Genomic DNA, 19,468 nt, shown 5'->3' on the forward strand with positions numbered 1-19,468 from the left:
GCCTTTCGGGGGCGGGAAACCCCGCCGTCACTTTGGACGTCAATGATATTTACGCGCCAGGCCTCCCGCCTGTGTTTTTATGGCCGCTGCGTGCCTGTGTGGGTGAGTGCGCCTCCGCGTCGCTGTGCCTGTCTGTGTGAGTGTGTGTGTGTGTGTGTGTGTGTGTGTGTGTGCGAGTGCCCCGCGCAGAACACTCACCCCTCTGGCGGCGCCGGGAATGACATCTATCCGATATCATCTGTATTTATCTGGCCGGGGCATTATTCGGCGCACACACAACACTCTCTCTCTCTCTCTCACACACACACACGCACTTACACGCCCCCCCCCCCACACACACACACACGTGAACGCAGCTGCTGCCGCACAGGTTGACGAGCCGGTCGTCGGTAAACTGTTGCGGGCCCCCCTGCTCCCCCCCGCTCCGCCGCGTCGCGCTGTTTCGTATTTGCTTGGACGCCGCTCGGCACGGCTTGGCAACGGCTTTGGTGTACGACCTGAGCGAGCATGGCGAGCATGCGCTGCCGATCGGCGATCAAAAAATAATTAGGTGAATTACGCCGCGTTTTCCAACGGTGCGCCTCCCATGCACCGCCTGCAGCGGCACACACACACACACGCACACATGATGTTAGTTTTCGCTGGGTAGGAAAAAAAAGTAGCACACGCGCAGCGCGCAGCTACGGCGGCACTTAATGTTAGAAGAATAAAAGGTGGGTGCAAAATAAAGAAGAAAAAGAAGAAGAAGAAGAAAAAAAGTCTTTGAGGCGTTTGCTGCAGTTTGAACGAGTTTGGTCCGGTCGGCCGTCGTGCACCGGTCGATTGGCGCACTAACTATACGACGCATTTTACTGCCTCGGAAATTGGTCCTGGAGCAGTCCATTGCGGTCCTACGGGTCTCTGTGTCTGTCTGTGTGTGTGTGTGTGAGCCAGTTTGCGGAGAAAAGCAGGTGTACCCAAGAGGAAAGAAAAGAGGCCCACTTATCTTTGTGAGCGCCAAAACAGCGGAAGAAATTTCCCCGGGAAAAATAATCTAAAGCCCACCACACGCACCGCGCCTCTCAGCACCCCTCTCTCTCTTTCTCTGTCTCTCTCCACGCCGTGTACCCCGTCATCGTGCACCACGGTGTGCGCGCGCCCCGTGCCATTTCGGTATGAATGGTTTTCCCATACCATATCGAATATCAAGGACTGCTGGCGGACCGGATCCCTCTGGTCAGTTGTAAAGAGCTGTACTTCTCTCTCTCTCTCTCTCGGCTCGCTCTCTGTCTGTCTCTCTCGTTGCCCGTTGGCAGTAAACGCGCTTGAGTGACTCTCTCTCTCTCTCTCTCTCTCTCTCTCTCTCTCTCTCTCTCTCTCTCTCTCTCTCTCTCTCTCTCTCTCTCTCTCCTCTCTCCCGAGCCACGTAAGATTGACGAGGCGTGCCAAATTCCCACTGCAAGGACTGGAGCGGCACGGCGGCTTGTTTTTCTCGTCTCGAGATTTCTAATTTCTGCTCTCGTTCTCTTTCCCGAAGCGTTTCCGGGTGCGTTATCTTGTCCGGGCCGAGGGGCTTTACGCGGGCATGCGAGTCATAAAGTGGAGATAAAACTGTCGACCGAATCACGGCGCCGCTGTGGCCCCGGACCACCTGCAGTCAGTTGCAGGCGCCGCGCCGTCTCTCTCGCACTCGCACGGAACGCGCCTCCCGAGTGCGAGAGAGACGGCGTTTTTGATGAATGGAAATGAGCTGCAGACTGTCAACACGCAAACGCTTATTCGCAGTTACTCGCGACGGCTTTCTCCGCGCAATTCGTTTTCACGACAGGTTCAAAAACGCGCCGCTAGAGCGCGCCGGGGCCGGCAGTGCAGCCCGTCCGGCGTCGTACGCTTTACGGACCCGATGCCACTTAATTGGTTTGATTAAATTACGTTTATAGGCGGCCGTGTCCGGAATACGGGTTTGTTTACGCGCGCGACACATCCGAGCAGTAAACGGAACCGATAGCGTTTCTTACGGCTTTTATTCTTTTTTTTTGAGGAGGGATTCGCTTCCTCATTTGCATAATCATAACGACTGGAGGCAGACTATCACCGCGAGGCCTGACGCCTCCGAGGCACGAGGTCAGGGATCGTGATTTGTTTCGACTGCTGTCGGATGAGCTTGGCTACAAGTGTACCCAAGAATCAACTCCCCAAAAAATGAAATTCATTTTTTTTTAAGTCATTCAAATAGGAATCAATCTATACTAAAATTTCAATATTTTCTACCTGAGTGAACTGACTCTTTTTGAATTATCTGCTCGAAATTTTGTACAAAAAGAAACGCATAATTTTCATTGGAAACCTACAATTTTTTGTGCTTTTTTTTAAATTTTAAATTTAGCGCACTTTTGTTTGTAAAACCATCCTCGACGGGCTTTCCTCTGCGCGAGGGCCACCGCCACGCTGCCTGCCCATCCCGGCCGCGCGTCGCGGACTCGCTCTGTCTCTCTCGCACGCATGGGGCGTCGCGGAGGGGTGCGAGAGAGACAGAGCGAGGCGGTTGGCGCCGCGTGCCGCGTCGTTAGCGTGGCCGTCGTGAATCATCGGCCGACGCGGCGCCGCCTTGAACTTTACAGCAGATGGACCAACAGTAGTGGCGGCCGGGCAAGGCGGTGGCCAGGCGGTCGGCACGCCCTGAAACCCTACACCGCGAGATGCCTATCTCTACCATTTCCAAATTCGCCGCCTCGCACTCCTCCGCGGCAGCACACTGGTTCCGACGATTCGCTCTGTCTCTCTCGCACCCGTACGGCACGCCCCACGAGTGCGAGAGAGACAGAGCGACTGTCGGAACCAGTCGGCCCGCTGCACCGCGGCAAGCGAGATGAATGCACCTGAGTCCGTCTCGTCACTGTAATTGCCGAACGGATCCATGGGACGGGGTCCGGTTACAAGGGCGGCTAATGAATTCGGGTGACGCCATGATGATGACGTCATCGCCGACAATTTGGCGGGCCATATTTCGCCGCGACATCGCGCGGATAATCATTCACGGCGGGACGCAGGTGGGACAACAAGCGGACAACTCTTGTTGTTGTTGTTTTCGCCAAAGTGGCACTTGCTCGTTTTTTTCGTGTTTTTTTTTTTGCGGGGTACTTATTAATTATTCTGGTAGCGACGCGCGCATGAGGCGGCCACCCGAAAATGCCGTATCCATACCGCGGAGTCTGACAGGTGGATCCCCCTCCCGCCCGAAGGGAACCAAGGAAACAGCTTTTCAGCCACACACACACACACACCTGTCGAGACGAAAAATTTTTAATCCGCGCGCGTCGGCCGCAGAGAAGCCGTTTTGACTCATTCATTCTCATCCGCGGCGTACGATAATACTACGACACGCAGTCGGGTCCTCTTTCCCGGTCCATTGATGCGCCGCGCCGCCACGCCGCTGTGTTGCTGCAGTGCACCGGAGTATTGAAACAAATGAGTCTGGGCCGAGCCAAAGCGCGCTGCTGCTGCTGGGCTGCAGCCCCCCCCCCCCCCACTTCCCCCTCCGTACCGCCGCCGGAGCCATGGCTGAGCCATCTAATAAAGATGTCAGGCAAACGGCCAGCAGACAGCCCAGCCCGGTCCAGCCCGAGGTGGCCTGCCTGTGGCGCGAGCCGCGTCTGTGTGTGTGTGTGTGTGTGTGTGTGTGTGTGTGTGTGTGTGTGTGTGTGTGTGTGTGATATCTAATAGTGGGTGCAAATTTCTATTAAACTGTGGCCTGACGGAGCCCCTTGCGTGGTAGGCAGTCCCGGCGCTCTCCGCCGCCACTGGGTTGCCTACCCGCCAGGCGTCCCGGACGCGTTTTGAACTCGAGAATCGTGACACAGGACGCGAACCGAACGTGTGACCCCGCCGATGGATTCCTCGTCCGGAGGGCAGTCCGTTGGTGGGGTCACACGTTCGGTTTGAGTCCCTTTTTGGCGGCTCTGGAGCTGGAACTCAAAACGCGTCTGGAGTTTTGTCCGCCTCCACCGGCCTTCTGGCCCACTGTGCTCCGCGCCCCGCCGCGCCTAGCCGTAGGGCAGCGAGGAGAGCGGCCAGACGACACGAGTCCGCGGGACGGGACACAGTGGGCCAGAAGCCGGTGGAGGCGGCCAAAACTCTAGACGCGTTTTGAGCTCCAGAGTCGTTAAATGGGACTCGAACCGAATGTGTGACCCCACCAATGGATAGCTCTCCGAACGAGGAATCCATTGGTGGGGTCACACGTTCGGTTCGAGTCCTATTTAGCGACTCTGGAGCTCAAAACGCGTCTAGAGTTTTGGCCGCCTCCACCGGCTTCTGGCCCACTGTGCGGGACTACGGGACCTGCGTTTCGCGCGACTCTGTGCTTTGTGCGTGTTGTGACAGCGCGGTGACGGTTCGGCTGGCTGCCTGCCTCGTCTGTCCCGCCCGTTTCATCCGCTGGATAAAGTCTGGCCGCGATGTCGCTCGTCAAACATGATTACGGCGCTGTAAATTCGGGGCGCGATGCCGAGCGGCCCGAGCCCTTTGATGCCGAAGGTATTAGCGGTGTGCGCCGGTCGTAAGCGCAACATTGTGGGCCTTTCAGTTATTACTTTTATTATTATTTATTTATATTTATTATTTTTATAAACAACCCGTCGTCGTGCATACTCCGAGCCGCTCTCCTGCCGGCGCTGCCGCTGACCATCCCGGGCGGCCGGTGTGTTGATGTGGAGCAGGAAAAGGTCACAATCAAGAAGAAGGAGAGAGATAGGACGTCGATTAGAGGAGCATGTTGTGGGGCCTGTCTCGGCCGTCCTCGTCGTCCGGGCCACACACCCGGCAGCCAGGCAGGCAGCCGGCCAAGCAGCGTGCAACCCGTGCAAGGTGCATGCGAGGAGAGACCCCCTGCGGACCGTGGAGATGCAACGTAGCGGGGTCCTCCTTCACGTGGCCCATCTCTCTCTCTCTCTCTCTCTCTCTCTCTCTCTCTCTCTCTCTCTCTCTCTCTCTCTCTCTCTCTCTCTCTCTCATCGGAATCCACCCAAAGTCCCCTAGGATACACCCATCATGGAGAGAATACGGGCTGAACATGACATCCCGGGAGCCACAATGCACCTGTCCCGTAGGAGCCGGTGCGTGCGAGTGTGTGTGTGGTGTGTGTGTTTGTGTGTGTGTGCGCGCGCGCGTTTGCGAGAGTGAGAGAGCCACAGCGAGAGGCCGCTGGAGACGGTGCGAGAGAGAGAGAGAGACGGAGCGAGCGCCAATAACTGATGCGTCCATTAGGTGGGTCGCGACGCGCCATCACACGCACTGCTGTATCCCCCCCCCCCACGTCGTTACGCCCCCCTCCCCCCTCCGGGCTTGTTTAATCGCAATGCATTTTTCAGGGGGGAGGGGGCGGCTCGCAGTGTAGCGACGAGAGAGGTGAGACGGCGTGCAGTCACGGCGCGCCGCGTGCTATGACGCCCCGCTCGCCGACAGCCTCAACAAGTAACTCATTTCTGTAATTGATGACCGGGAATGAGGTAACCAACACGAATTGGACAGCCCCCCCCCCCCCCCCCCGGCCGAGGCGCCGCGTCGGTTGCGCCTCACACCGCCTGACTTCGGCCGGGTACATCTTCGGCAGCCGCGCAGCCGCTTATAGCTCGTCCGGCCATTGATGGCTTTCGGATTGCTCAGCCAATCAGTGGCGCCCGAAGACTTTCCTCTGCCGGGCGGAGCGAAGCGCCTATCCGGACGACTGCACGCCGGCCGCCGAGTTCAAAGGTTCAAATACCAGCACCGCGGAGAAAACAAAATTCTCTCGTGCGGTTGGCATGGCTGCCTCCTGAAGATGGGACGTCGACGTGACAGGCCGCTTACGTGTCCCGAGCCTGACCTCGACGTGCGCGGCCGTCGCTGCCAGCTTCAGATTATTTCGAGAAATGGCGCTACTTTGAGCCTCCGCGGCGAGCGAGGTGAGCGAGGTGAGGCACGGGATGGCGGAGTCGTGTCAGAGTCCGCTTCCCGTATCTGGAGAAGGCGCTGGAAGGCAACGGCGAGATAGCGCGCCGTCGACGCCATGCCCTGCCCGGCCTGCCCCGCATCGCCTGGACCAATATTCAACGACGCGCGACCCAAGATTCATGGGTTCACTGCGCGCGCGGTCACACACACACACAAACACACACATACAAACACACACTAACGCACACGCAGAGGTACGCATCCTTGCGCTAGTATGTGATCGCGATTCTCGAAATAAAAAATAATAAAAAAAATGCAAAGAGGAATGAACCGGCGCGGCCGCGGCAAGCGCATAAAGCACTTGTTATCTCTGGCGCGCCGCTCTATACGCGCAAAATTTTTTGTGACCCCCTTTTTTTTTGTTTTTGCACTGCAATATTTGGCCCACACAGAGTGGGTTACCAACAGCACTGGCAAAGGAAATGCAAGTGAAACTTGTGAAACAAGTGACTTGTGAAACTTGTAAAAAAAAGTGAGAGACTTTTTTTTTGTTTTAAAAGGAAAATTATTGAAATCGGCAATACCGGCAGGGAGGGCCACTTTTGATGGGCAGTGGACACGAACCAAACTCATAATCACCTCATTTTTATGTTGCCGCCCATTTAGAGGGCCTACCGTGCCGAGCCGTCGCTCGGACGCTATCTCTGTCGGACTCTAAATTAATCTCGCGGGCGCATCTCTCACGAACACTCCTTGCTTGTTTTCCAGAAAAGAAACCTGGAAAGGCATCCCGTGGGAACACGCCGCAGTCGCCAGGTTATGACGCCTCATCAAGCACCGGTTTAAATCGCCGCCAAAAGAAAACAACTTTTTAGAAAAATTCCGTATTATATTCTTTTGGATTTATTCGTATATTGAGACATATGCGTTGCGTTTGATCAAAACTCTGTCTCTCCCTCTCTCTCTTGCTCGTATGGACGGACAGGTCACGTCTTTTTGTCGGCATTCCTCCCTCGCACGTACCCATTCGAACACGAAACACACACACACACACCAACACACACACACACACAAGCGGGCCGCGGCTCACGCACAAACGAGCCTGCTGGGCAGGGTACCGATCGCAGCATGGGCCCGGCTGCTCGGCCTTTGCTTCCGTGCTCACTCTGGGCAGAGAGAGAGAGAGAGAGAGAGAGAGAGAGAGAGAGAGAGAGAGAGAGAGAGAGAGAGAGAAGGGGGAAGGACGGAGATGATGGTAGGTCACGGCTGCTGGCCTGTTCACACACTGATAGATGCACGCGTTGCAGGAACATGTTTTTAATCGCGCCAGGAGCACACACACACACACACACACACACACACACACACACACACACAGAGCCAACAACATCACATTATTCATTTTGACGTCTCGTGCACACAATACGCGAAGGAAACGGCTCGTAATGGGTGAAATGCAATAGACAAGGATCGGTCGCATGTTTTTTTTTTTTTTTCGAGTTTTCTCTCTCGTTTTAATGAATTCTGCTAAGAAGACGCGCAGAGACGCGCACGGGTCTCCCGTAGCGAGGCGTGGGGGAACGCCCCTCCTGCACCTTTCGAATCTTTTATCAATTCCCTCCTGGGGCGCGTGCCCGCTTTCTTTTCCCTGTGTGTGTGTGTGTGTGTGTGTGTGTGTGTGTGTGTGTGTGTGTGTGTGTGTGTGTGTTCGTGTCCATGTGCGTGCGTGCCGGGAAAGGGGAAGGGGCATCCATATTGTCCGATTATCAGGGAGCGAGGCGACTATGCAAAATCGATGGGAAAACAGAGCGTCAAGTGGAATCGCAGCAGCGGGACCATTTCTCAAAACGGACACGTCGTTCCTCCTTGGTTTCGAAAATAAGAAGACGGGGGAGGGAGGATGCGCGGCGCTCCGTCTATTATGCAGGCAATTCTGCAACTTACTCGGAGGTGCAGCCTCGCAGCTGGGGACGGGAGAGAGAGAGAGAGAGAGAGAGAGAGAGAGAGAGAGAGAGAGAGAGAGAGAGAGAGAGAGAAGGACGGAACGGGTGTGCGAGGAGGACGGGAATAAACAGGGCGGCGACGCGCGCTGCATTTTCCAATATCAGCCATCAGCCACCTGTCGCATTAATCTTGTCAGACGGTAACAGATTCAGACGCGGCGACGCGGCGGGGAAGGGTTGAAGTGTCGCAGCAAATATCAGCAAACGGCGGTGACAGACGGCGGCGGCGGCGTTGGCCTTCAGCGAGGCGAAGCGAAGGCAAACCGAAACGTCCCGAAAGCTCGCCGAGAAAGCGATTCAACTATTTTCCGCGCGGCTGACGTCAGTCGTGTCTGGCGAACGGTAGTCGAAGGTATCGAAATACTGCATCGAGTTGGTGGAAAAGCCAAAGCTACCGACCAGCATTTAACGCGCTGCTCCAAGGTAGCCTTTCCCCATTTGAATGCGGCGCGGACCGCCCCCCGTAATCCGACGTCGTTTCTCTCATAATGACTGGCGAGGGCTCTGAGGGCTCGACCCTCCATTTCCATCAAAATATGCTGAGAAGCACATTGAATCCGCCGCCTTGGTGATCGCCACCACATCGCGGGGCTGTTTGCAGGGCGCGTGCGAATAACGACAGGGCTGCCTCCGGAGCGGCCGGCTGGCCGGGGACCTTACCAGTGCAGCCTGCTTGCTCCAAACTTTGTCGTCCCTTTGGTCATGGACCCCTCTCGTAATGAGATTCCGATAATTATTGCATGTAATGTGCGTGACCCTTCCCGTGTGCAGTTTCGCTGGCAAGGCGTTTTGGTGCGAGCACAAGCACGCCCGCAGGAGGCGGGTCGTTTAAAACGGACCACTTCAGCGAAATTCGGCGGCCGTTGGTCATAAGAGAGTGTGTGACGCTGTTAAAAATTTTTGGGAAAAAATTTCCATTGATCACCACTGTTACCGCATACTGCACAATTTTGAGGCGCACTTTCCGAGTTTTAAATTGATTGTTAACAATGGAGGTAGCCCCGTGTGGAGCACCACACTCTCAGAAACGTAAGCAGAATCGGCTGAACCTCCAGTCGATTTGACTAATCATGTCGCAATGACGTGATCGACCGTGATGATCCCCAGTCAAAATGATTACTTCTCTTCCAAAAAATTCCTTTCAAATCATTTCGGAGAGCAGCTTATCTGCGACTGTCGATTTCCACACTGCTGCGGGGGTGTTCGTTGACCCGACGCGGAATCCCCGACTTGTAGCGCCCCGAACAAAGAGAACAGAATGAAAAAGTTTGCCGGGAAAGCAAAAGGGAAAATCCAAGGGCGCAAACCGCGGCACCGCACCGCACGCAACCCGAGATTATTTCATTTTGAATACCGCCCTCGGTCGCCTCGCCTCGCCTGGCCCAGCGTCCCCGGGTCAGCACGCATCCAGAGGGCCAGGGCGCTTGGGCCCCAGCAGCCGGGGCTCTGTCTCTCTCGCTCTCTCGGACCGCCCCGTGGAGGAGCGAGAGAGACGGCAGAGGGCCGCCCGGGATCGGACTGCAGACGGGGCGGCGGTCGCACCGTCCCCAGCAGGTCTGCCGGGGAATGTTATTGATTTGACAGCAAGTGCCAGAATCCAGAATCCCGCCCCTTTCCCCCGCCGCCATTCCACGGCTGTAGTACCGCTTACGGTGTGGTTGCTTGCTTTCTCGGCTCCACTCGAAGCAGCCAATCTACGGCGGACCGTTCTCCTCCACATTTATTTATTCTTCAAAGTACTTTTTTTTTTTGCGCCTCTGTTGGTGGTGCCGGGGGATTCGGGGGCGGCGGCGCTCCGTTTTCGAAAACACGCGCGCTTTTTGCATCGTCACGCACGGGCGCGCGTGCCGGCAGGGCTGAGGCAGGGCTGTCCCACGCCGCGTGTCTCGGAGATCGATGTCTCATGTCCACACGCGTGTGCGTGTGTGCGCATGTGTGTGTGTGTGGGCGCGCGCGCGTGAGGGCTGAATCTTGGTTTTCAATCCTCTTTTGTTCTCGCCACCTCCCCTGCGGCCCCAGAGGGGCGGGGGAAAGAAGCCAGGATGACACGGGGATATATGGACGGCGAGGGCCTGGGAGTAGTGCGGATCTCTGCGCGTCTCATCGCCGAGATGGATGGGGCTTAAAGACTGTTACACATTCCTGCTCTTTAATAGGGTCATCGGTCCTCCTCCCCCCCCCTTCCCCTTCGCCATGGCCTCCGCCGCCTCCGCGTCGCCGTGGCCGTGCCGTGCCAAGCCGTGCCAAGCCGTGCCACGCCGCAGCGGAAGAAACATTTGCAAATAAATCGGCTGCCGCCGCGGTGGCCGCCCTGGGCCCTGGATTTGCTGGAGGGGAGGCCGTGGCACGCCTGTCGCGCCGCGCGCCTGGCGCTAGTCATTCATGGAGGGAAGACCACCCCGAGGTGCCTCCTGGGACGGACCTCCACGACGACGACCCCGCTCGCATCACTTTCGCTTCCCCCCACTCTGCCTTTCTTATATTTGAGTGATTCCGCCGGCCGGGCCAGGCGGCCCTACTTGCGTAAAACCACTCCCCCCTCCCACCCTCCAACACTTTTAGCGCGCCGGCCAGATTACGACTACTGCCGCCGCTCTTTCAATATCATTGCCACCCTGTAGGCTGATTCCACCGCGCTCTGTCTCTCTCGCACCTCTGCGGGACGCCCCATCGAGCCCGTCTGAGAGAAAGAGAGATAGTGATGAGAGCACAGTGTGCCTGCCGCGTGTTTGTACGCGACTGTCTTTTTTTCCCTTTTTTCTCCCCTGTTCCGGCCGCTTGAATTTCACTCTGATTTTTTTTCCAGCCTGAATTTCACTGTGGAGTCTGGCGGTGTCTTTGGCCACGCCGGTCAAGCGGCGCAGGTTTAGGCCGCCTTATCTCGAAGCTGCAGGCCCAGCCCGCTGCCCGCGCGGGCCGCAAGGAAGAGGGAGAGGGATGGGAACAAAAGGAGAGAGGGGGACGAAGGAGAGAAGGAACAAAAGCTGGAAAACACAGAACAGAAAGCCGCGGCAAGACGGGCCGAATCAAGAATCGGGTCGCAAAAATAATGATAATCGCGAGGAACAACGGCCGGGGGGACAAGGAGGACAAGAAGGACCAGGAGGACAAGGACAAGAAGCGCGGGGACAAAAGGCGCGAGCTGAAGCGTCGCGCTGCGTCGCGCCCGGCCGGTGTTTTCCAGCGTCCCAGCGGTGCTTCAAAAAATTAACACGGAAGCGGCAAGCGGTGATGAGGAGTGGCGCCATAATCCGGCGGCTCCAGGTCCTCCAGGCTTGCCTCCAGGCTTGCCTCCAGGCCCTCAAGGTGCAGGGACGTCGGCAGAGGGGGCGCCCGGATGGTCCCGCTGGGATCGGTGCGCGCCGAGCACGCCGAGCAGGCGAAGCAGGGCGCAAACTTGGAGCGACTGTTTGATTGTCTCGTCGTCTCCAACTACATCGCAGCCAGGTTGCAGCTGAGACACCTTCCTCCACGCCGTGCCTGCGCTACTCGATGCTTAAATCACTCCAAGGACCTCTCCGCGCGAGACTTCCGTCGCGTCCGAGTTTCCCGGACCGCTAATTATTCTTGCTCGCCCTTTAAAATATTACCGAGTTTTCCTCCCGATCTGCCTGGCGTGATTATGGTCCGGTTCCGCCGCGTGGCTCGTCTGTATTGGATGGGCGGATTCGGCCGTCTGGAGCCGCGAATCGTGCCTGGAGTCCAGCGGGCCTGGAGTCCTGGACGTGATGGACCACGGGGGGCGGGGCGGGGCGTGGCGTGGCGTGGCGGGCGGACAGCCGGACGGGACGGCCAGGGGAGTGCCGCGCCAGGAAATTAAAAAGCGCAGCCGTTGGAGCCCGGAACGTCCCGACTGCAGCTCCACTGGAGTCCCACTGGAGTCCCACTGGAGTCCCACTGGAGTCCCACTGGAGTCCCACTGGAGCCCGACCGCGCATACTCAATGTTGACCATTGACAGATTCGTACATATGTAATCTATATACAATTTAATTACATAAATTAGGTGCACTATAAACATATCATGCTAAAGTTTTAATAAAATGAGACGCAATTCATGTACTGTCCGTTGTCCGGCGTCGTACGACGCGATGCCGGCATGCGCGAACCGCCACGAACGCCGTGCCCTTGTTCCCGGCGAAGCTCGCCAAGGGCGCCATGCTCGTGGAGTGGGCCGGCCCCACCCCGTCGGACCCTTTCCGGCCCTTGTTAGTCGCCTTGTTACCCCCTCGAGGAGGACACACTGCATCGCCACGCCGGGGGCACACCGGGGGCGAGGCAACCCAGTCAGCGGCAGCTGGGGCGTGGTGGCCCAGGTGCATTTGTCCGACGACTTCCTTGAGGGCTTCCCTGTCCCCTGTAATCGATTTCGCCAGCCTGGATTAGAGAGGCGGTCTCACCCACTAATTTGACCGGGCAGGGGCCCTGTCAGAAACTTACCTAGTTCTGCCCCCCCCCTCCCCCCTCCCTCGCACTTTTCGTTATTCGTGCTTCACCCCGACCCGCGCAATCGGCCGGCGCGCGCACTCGCGTGGACTCGCGCTGAAAAGTCGGCGGGGACGAGAGAAAAACAAACCGCACACACTTTTGCGGGGGGGAAAAGAAAATGGGAAAATGGCGGTACAGAGCCACGGTGCGGCGGCGCCGTGTTTTTCCGTGTTTTTCTTACTCCGCTCGCTTGTGCAACTTTGCAGCGCCCCGCCGCGCCAGCCTGGTTATTGCCCGACGGTATTAATCCAAGAAGGATTAAAAACGTATGGGTGGGACACTGCCAGCAGTGGGATGAGCGCCGTTCTTCTGTTAACAGTACGCAAACGAAGGGGACAGAGAGAAACAGAGAGAGTGAGAGAGGCTTCGGGACGGCGGGCCGCTCATTTAAATAATGATAGGGGATCTTAAATAGGCCGACACCTGGTGAAGAGGCGAGCCCCGTCTCCCTTTTTGTTGTGTCCCTGCCGCTCTCTTTGACTCTCTCTCTCTCTCTCTCTCTCTCTCTCTCTCTCTCTCTCCTCCCTCCTCTCCCTTTCACTCGTCCTTTGCATTCCCGTGCCCTGCAACACCTCCGCCCCATATTTCACCGCATTCGCTGACGCGGCTGATTTATGGCGCAGTGTCTTAATTTTTCGGCCCTTCCAAGGCGAGCCGCCCGCGGTCGTGGCCCAGTGCCGAGGCCTGTAGAGCTTACCGCCCGTCCCACTGAATTCGATTCACCTATATATTCTTTTTAAGTTCGCCCTCCACCTGTTTAAAAGGCTTTTGTAAATTCGATAAATAAAATTCCAACAGTGTTTCTTTTGATTGATTCAGTGTGGTTGTATACAGACGACTGAAATGCCAGCAGTGAACTACAACCTGTGTCTTTGCCTCCGCAGATCCATGGACTGGCGTGGGGCCCGGCGCGTCCTAGGCGGCAGGTAGACGCGACCGCCACCATGAGGGCCGTGCTGCTGCTGTGCTTGCTGGCCGCGGCGCGCGCCGAGGAGGCGGACAAGGCCGAGAAGGAGGATGGTAAGCAGTAGTCTCATTTTTATACGCCTTTTTCACTGTGTTCGTTTGTTTGAACCAATCTCCGACTTTGTGGCATCAAGCTGGGAGACTCTCCCGGTCTCGGTGACGGAGGCCTCGGTGACGGAGGCCTCGGTGACGGGGGCCTCGGTGACGGGGGCCTCGGTGACGTGCTTGGCGAGGGGCGCTTCTTGACCTGGTGGTGGCCGCCGCGTCTGTTTAGTCCGGAAACACTCGTCACCTCTGCTCCCCCAATACAACACCTCGGCCCAATTACGACGGCGTTTGTCTGAGGCTGCCAGCTCGGGCTGCCGGCCCGGCGGGGCGCCGCAGCGGCCGCAGCGTGGACCGCCCTGCAGGCAGCCAGCACCGCCCCGCTGGAGGGGTGGCGCCATGCCGTGCGCGCTTCCCTTGAAAATAAAAAGAGTTTGCCAAGAAAAACAGAAAAACTGGGAGAAATTCGGAGTGGTTTTTCCTCGTTTTTCAGGGCACGTGGTAAGCAGGGTGAGGTCGCCCTTCGCCCGGCTCGCCCCGATCGGGTGGGGAAACGAAACGGCGTGCATCTGCACTTTCAGACGAGCTGCCTTGAGGCCGCAAAAGTGTGTCAGTGTGTCTCTCTCGCACTCGCGCGCTCAGGCAGGCTAATTACAATCACAGTCATTAGTGCCTAATGATTGGGCTAATTTACATTCCCCACCGCTTTTGTGCATCCCCCCGCCACTCTCGGCCATTTCCGCTGCCCCCTCCCCTTCTTCCCCCTCAACTGCCCATCAAATTTTCCCAACTACCCGACGGCCGGGCGCCCTGACCCACTGCCAATGCCGGCGAGCGCCAGCGAGGCTTCTCCTTTCGCCCTGTCAACGAAACCAAAAGTCCTTCAAACGGAATGGTCTTCGCACACACGCTCACGCGAGCGCACGATCTCGTCGACTGTTCCTCTCTCACTCACGCACACACTCTCTCACTCACTCTCTCACACTCCTCGGGATAACGAGGCCCGCTTTTATCGATGAGGAATGCGATTGTCTCGAACGCGCCCCGCCCCGCCCCGCCCCCGCGGCAGCAGACGACTCTCGCATTTTGTTTACGCGTTCTTGATTGCATATTGTGTGGCCGAAACCCTTTCATCCCGCATTATTCATTGACAATCGCGCGAACGAGAGAGAGAGAGAGAGAGAGAGAGAGAGAGAGAGAGAGAGAGAGAGAGGACGATCTGGCGCCGCTTCCTGCCTCTCTCCACCACACTGTTTTCCGAGCCAATCAACCGATGCACTGTGGCGCTTTGCGCTTTGTACCGATGCAGGCGCCGCCACTATGGACAGAAAAGCATGAGCGGGCAATCGATAGCTATTTTTGTGTTCAGGGAATATGAATATCTATGAACGTCCTTGAATATATCTTTAAATATCACCGGGGCTTTTGGACAGGACCCGCCTCGTCTCACGCTCCGCCTGAAGCGTGTCTCAGGCGGCCCGTTTAGTTCGACTGCATCATTGAATTCCCTCCTGCAGCGCGCGCGCGGCCCTCTCCCCTCTCCCCTCCCCCTCCCCCCCTTTCCCCCCCCTCTCCTGCAAAGTTGCGTGTCTCGGTACTTAACGGCAGCCCCCTAAACGACACTCCGCTGTGAGTTAAGACCCGCGCCCCGTCATATTCACTAGCGCGCACACTGACGCACGCACACGCGGAGAAAAACACACACACACACACACACACACGCACGCACGCGCGCACGCGTGCACGCGTGCACGCACACACACAATCTCACGCTGACATACGCCATCCACTCACCACGGCACCGCTTCGGCAGTTGTTTGAACTTTCGTCACATTTAATGGCTCCCCCATAAAATGGTTAAAATTGTTTCTTAATTCTTTTTAGACTAATATTATATACACGCAGCGTTTAAATAATAAAATTGGACCTTTTTGTACACGCAGCGTGCATATAACAGAAAAAAATTATTGACACGCAGGATTTTTCCCCTCAGACGTCCACCGACGGTGGCCATGTGGGACAAAATGTTCCTGCGTGCAAATAATATTTTGGCTTTTATTTAAACGCTGCGTGTCTCCAAGGCATCAAAAAATTATTGGCACGCAGGATTGTAAAAAGTCTTCCGACCGGCGACTGAGTCCGGCATGGCGGCTTGGTGGGTGAGTGGGTCCGTGCTTGCACGGGAATGTTTTGGCCCGGGTTCGAGACTCGCCTTCTTCTCAAAAAATTTCTGCGTGTCAATAATAAAACTGGGTCTTGCAAACACGCTGCGTGTAAATAACATGTGAATTTATTATAAACACGCAGCGTTGAAACAACACCGGTTTTCATTATTGACACGCAGAATTTTTTTGAAAGAAAGACGAAGTCTCGAACCCAGGCCAAAAAATTCCCGTACAAGCAAGGACCCACTCATCCACCAAGCCGCCATGCCGGACTCAGTCGCCGGTCGGAAGACTTTTTACAATCCTGCGTGCCAATAATTTTTTGGTGTCTTGGAGACACGCAGCGTTTAAATAAAAGCCAAAATATTATTTGCACGCTGCAAAACTTTTCCTGCGTGTAAATAATAAAACTGGGTCTTGCAGACACGCTGCGTGTAAATAACATGTGAATTTATTATAAACACGCAGCGTTGAAACAACACCGGTTTTCATTATTGACACGCAGAAATTTTTTGAGAAGAAGGCAAGTCTCGAACCCGGGCCAAAAAATTCTCGTGCAAGCACGGACCCACTCATCCACCAAGCCGCCATGCCGGACTCATTCGCCGGTCGGAAGACTTTTTACAATCCTGCGTGCCAATAATTTTTGGTGCCTTGGAGACACGCAGCGTTTAAATAAAAGCCAAAATATTATTTACACGCAGCAAAACTTTTCCTGCGTGTAAATAATAAAACTGGCCCTTGGAGACACGCTGCGTGAAAATAAGATGTATATATATTATATACACGCTGCGTGTATATAAGACCCATTTTTATTATTTAAACGCTGCGTGTCTATAATGACTCCGTTCTTTTTAAGAACATTGGCCTACTAAATTTCAAATTTAACAAAGGAGCCTATGGCCCCTGCCCCTCCTTGCTCCCTACTCTCGCCGCTACGTGGCCGGTTTGTCCCATGCAGCATTCTCGGGCTCGCTCATACACACACACGCACACGCAAGACCTTCTTGACTAATAGCTTTGCTGTGCCCCGCATCAACGCCTTTGTGCGACGCCAACACGACCTGGGCGGGTCTCCTGGCACTACTACCTGGGCCACGCACACACACGCATACTGGACTTGCGCGTGCTTACACACACACACATACACACACACAAACGCACGCACGCACGCACGCACGAAAGCGTGTGTAGTTGGCTTCATGAAACCAGAGCCTCCTGGTGGGATAACCTTATTGTTCGCCCCGATGTCTTGCAAACTCTGAGCGATTCAGAATGAGCGGCCGGGGGGTGGTGGAGTGGGGGTAAGTGGGGGCAACGCGCCCGTCGTATCATACAAAGTTTGGCTAGTGTCCCGTTTGCCGTTGGGCGCACTTGCCGGGCTGCCCGGCCCTGGCCCGACCCCGGCCTGGACGGCCGTCTCGCAATGAGGGCCTCATTCTCTTATACATCACCCTACAGTGCAGCGCGCCCCAAACTCTCTCCTCGGAGCGCCGTGCGGGTAGGCCGCCGGCTGCCAGCCCTGCCTGGCGGGCTTGCCTACCCCACAGGCGCCCCTTTCCGCCACCGCCGCTTCAACTGCCTTCTCTGTGTCGCAGGCGAGTGCTCGGGCGCGCTGGGCATGGAGGCGGGCCGCATCCCGGACACCGCCATCACGGCCTCCTCCTCGTACGAGGCCAAGTCCGTCGGGCCGCAGAACGCCAGGTGAGTGTCGTTTTTTGTCTTTTCCATTGGTCGGCCGGGGCTGCTTTCGCTGCCTTTCGCTGGCCGTCGTTGGCCTTCGCGGGCCGCGGGCCGCAGCGCGTCGAGTTCCAGGGGGAGGGCGTACTCGGGGTGCAAAGTTGCAAGTACTGACTGCGGACACGGCTGCGGCGGGCAAGCAGCTGAGCAAGGGTGCGAGGTTGGCCCTCGGCCGCCCTCGGCGCGGCCGCAGCCCCGCAGCTCCAACAACAACACCGCCAGGAACTACCCGCCGCGCACCTGGCCTGCCGCGCGCGCGAACGGCATGGAGACCGTCCCCGTCCGCCTCCACCTGAACATCATTTCTTTCTGCCGCCCGAGCGAGCAGCCCGCAGCAGCCCGCGGTGCGGTATCTCCGTCCGATTCGGAGAATAAGAAAATAGTGGGTCCGGCTGGGAAAATACGTGTTGCGCTGCCGGGGCTCCGTGCGCCTGCCCGTGTGTGAGTAAGATGGATTTGCCTGTGTGTGTGTGTGTGTGTGTGTGTGTGTGCGTGTGTGTGTGTGTGTGTGTGTGTGTGCGCGAGAGTGCAGCTGGACCGCATTTCAGCCTCCCGGCCTGCCCGGCCTGCCCCGGCCGTTCCCTGCTTCGTATTCATCCGTATTCATCCCTTCAGCTTGCCGGCCGAGCTGGGGCAGGGCAGGACTCAGCCGATTTGGCCATTAAGTGGATGGGACGGTAGAGTGCCAATCGGTCTGCAGCGGGGTATTAAGCTCTGTGTGTGAGTGAGTGAGTGAGTGAGTGAGAGTGTGAGTGTCAGTGTGAGTGTGTGTGAATTGAAGACTCCAAAATAAAGCGCGCACTATTCAAGCCCCTTGCCGCGGAGTGTCTAGCGCGTCCCGACCGGTGGAGGTGCGACGTGGAAGTGGCGCTCCGCCGCCCCGCCACACCACGCCCCGCCCCGCCCCGCCACACCACGCCCCGCCCCGCCACACCACGCCCCGCCCCGCCACACCACGCCCCGCCCCGCCACACCACGCCCCGCCCCGCCACACCACGCCCCGCCCCGCCACACCACGCCCCGCCCCGCCCGGTAGTTGGAACAGCCGGGCTGTAAAATGGCGAACCGACCCCTTGCTGCTGGTGGTCCGTTTTGAGGTCCGCTAAACCTTAAACCCTGCTGGTACGGGAGTTTGGAAGTGGGGCAGCCAACACCGTGAAGGAGCAAGCGGCGCGAGCCGTCATGGTGTGTGTGTGTGTGTGCGTAGGTGGGTGCGCGTCAAGGGACGCTTGGTGCTTTGCCGCACGCTTTGCAGGCACTTGCACCTTGCCCGTCCGCCCCTTTTCACTTCGTGGTGGCTCCCTGACCCGGTCACCGTCCCCTCGGCTTTAAAACCCCCTCCCTCCTTGCAATTGGACCTCCGTGCGTCCTTCCGCTTCCGGAAACGAACGAACGTCCGATCGCTGCTGGGCTGCGACGCTGGGCGTGCTTTCGCCGTGGCGCCGCCGCCTCTCGATCAGCGCAGACAGAGTCAGGTGGATTGAGACAGACGGCACCTGACGACGCGGTGGCGGCGCGGCCTAGCCCTCCCCCTTCCCCTCCCCCCTCCCCTCCACAAAGTTTGCCCCGTCAACCGCTCTATACTCCCACTTTGGCCAAGTTCGGTCCCGCTTACAGCCGCGCTTACATCATCACCTTACCTTTTTGTGTCTTCCCCTCGGCGCCCCCCCCGCCCCGCCCCGCCGCCCTTATCGCCTCCAGACCCGCCCTTTCTTCGCCTCTCTTTATGAATATGCTGCTTCCTGAGAGGCCACTGATACGTTTCAGAGACCCCCCCCCCTCTACATATATCGACACGCGGCCAACTCGCGGCGGAGCAAGGGGGAAGTCCGCTGGGGTCTGCCGCGGGGGCGGCGGAGAAGGGAAAAAGAAATCAAAACTCAGTAGTGACACTCTCTTGGAAGTCGAAGAAAAACAACCTCCTCGCTGCTCATTTTTACATTATTTTTTTTGTTGATTGACATTAAACGGAATCGATTGATTGTGTCCTCTCCGCGTCCTCTGGCCGGTAAACCATTCCGAGAAGTCCGCCTCGTGTGGGCCTCCAACGCACCGCGCACCGCTATCTATCGGCCAGGCCGCCACGCCCGTCGCGCTATCTGGAGGAGTCTTAGCGGACGCCTGGCACACCCTCTTTGCCTCTTTCTTCCAC

General features: G+C 57.2%; 1 protein-coding gene across 1 annotated transcript in view; it reads left to right on the forward strand.

The window, feature by feature from the left end:
* The window catches only part of LOC117640291 (discoidin domain-containing receptor 2-like), a 61,980-nt gene that overhangs the window by 6,608 nt on the left and 35,904 nt on the right, over nt 1-19,468 (forward strand). The window contains exons 2-3 of the mRNA XM_034376659.1: nt 13,285-13,420; nt 17,175-17,280. Coding sequence (XP_034232550.1) covers nt 13,345-13,420; nt 17,175-17,280 — 182 coding nt within the window. The 5' untranslated portion in view covers nt 13,285-13,344. The remainder of the gene's footprint in view (nt 1-13,284; nt 13,421-17,174; nt 17,281-19,468) is intronic.

Source organism: Thrips palmi, unplaced genomic scaffold (genome assembly GCF_012932325.1).
Source record: "Thrips palmi isolate BJ-2018 unplaced genomic scaffold, TpBJ-2018v1 HiC_scaffold_12, whole genome shotgun sequence".
NCBI lineage: Eukaryota > Metazoa > Arthropoda > Insecta > Thysanoptera > Thripidae > Thrips > Thrips palmi.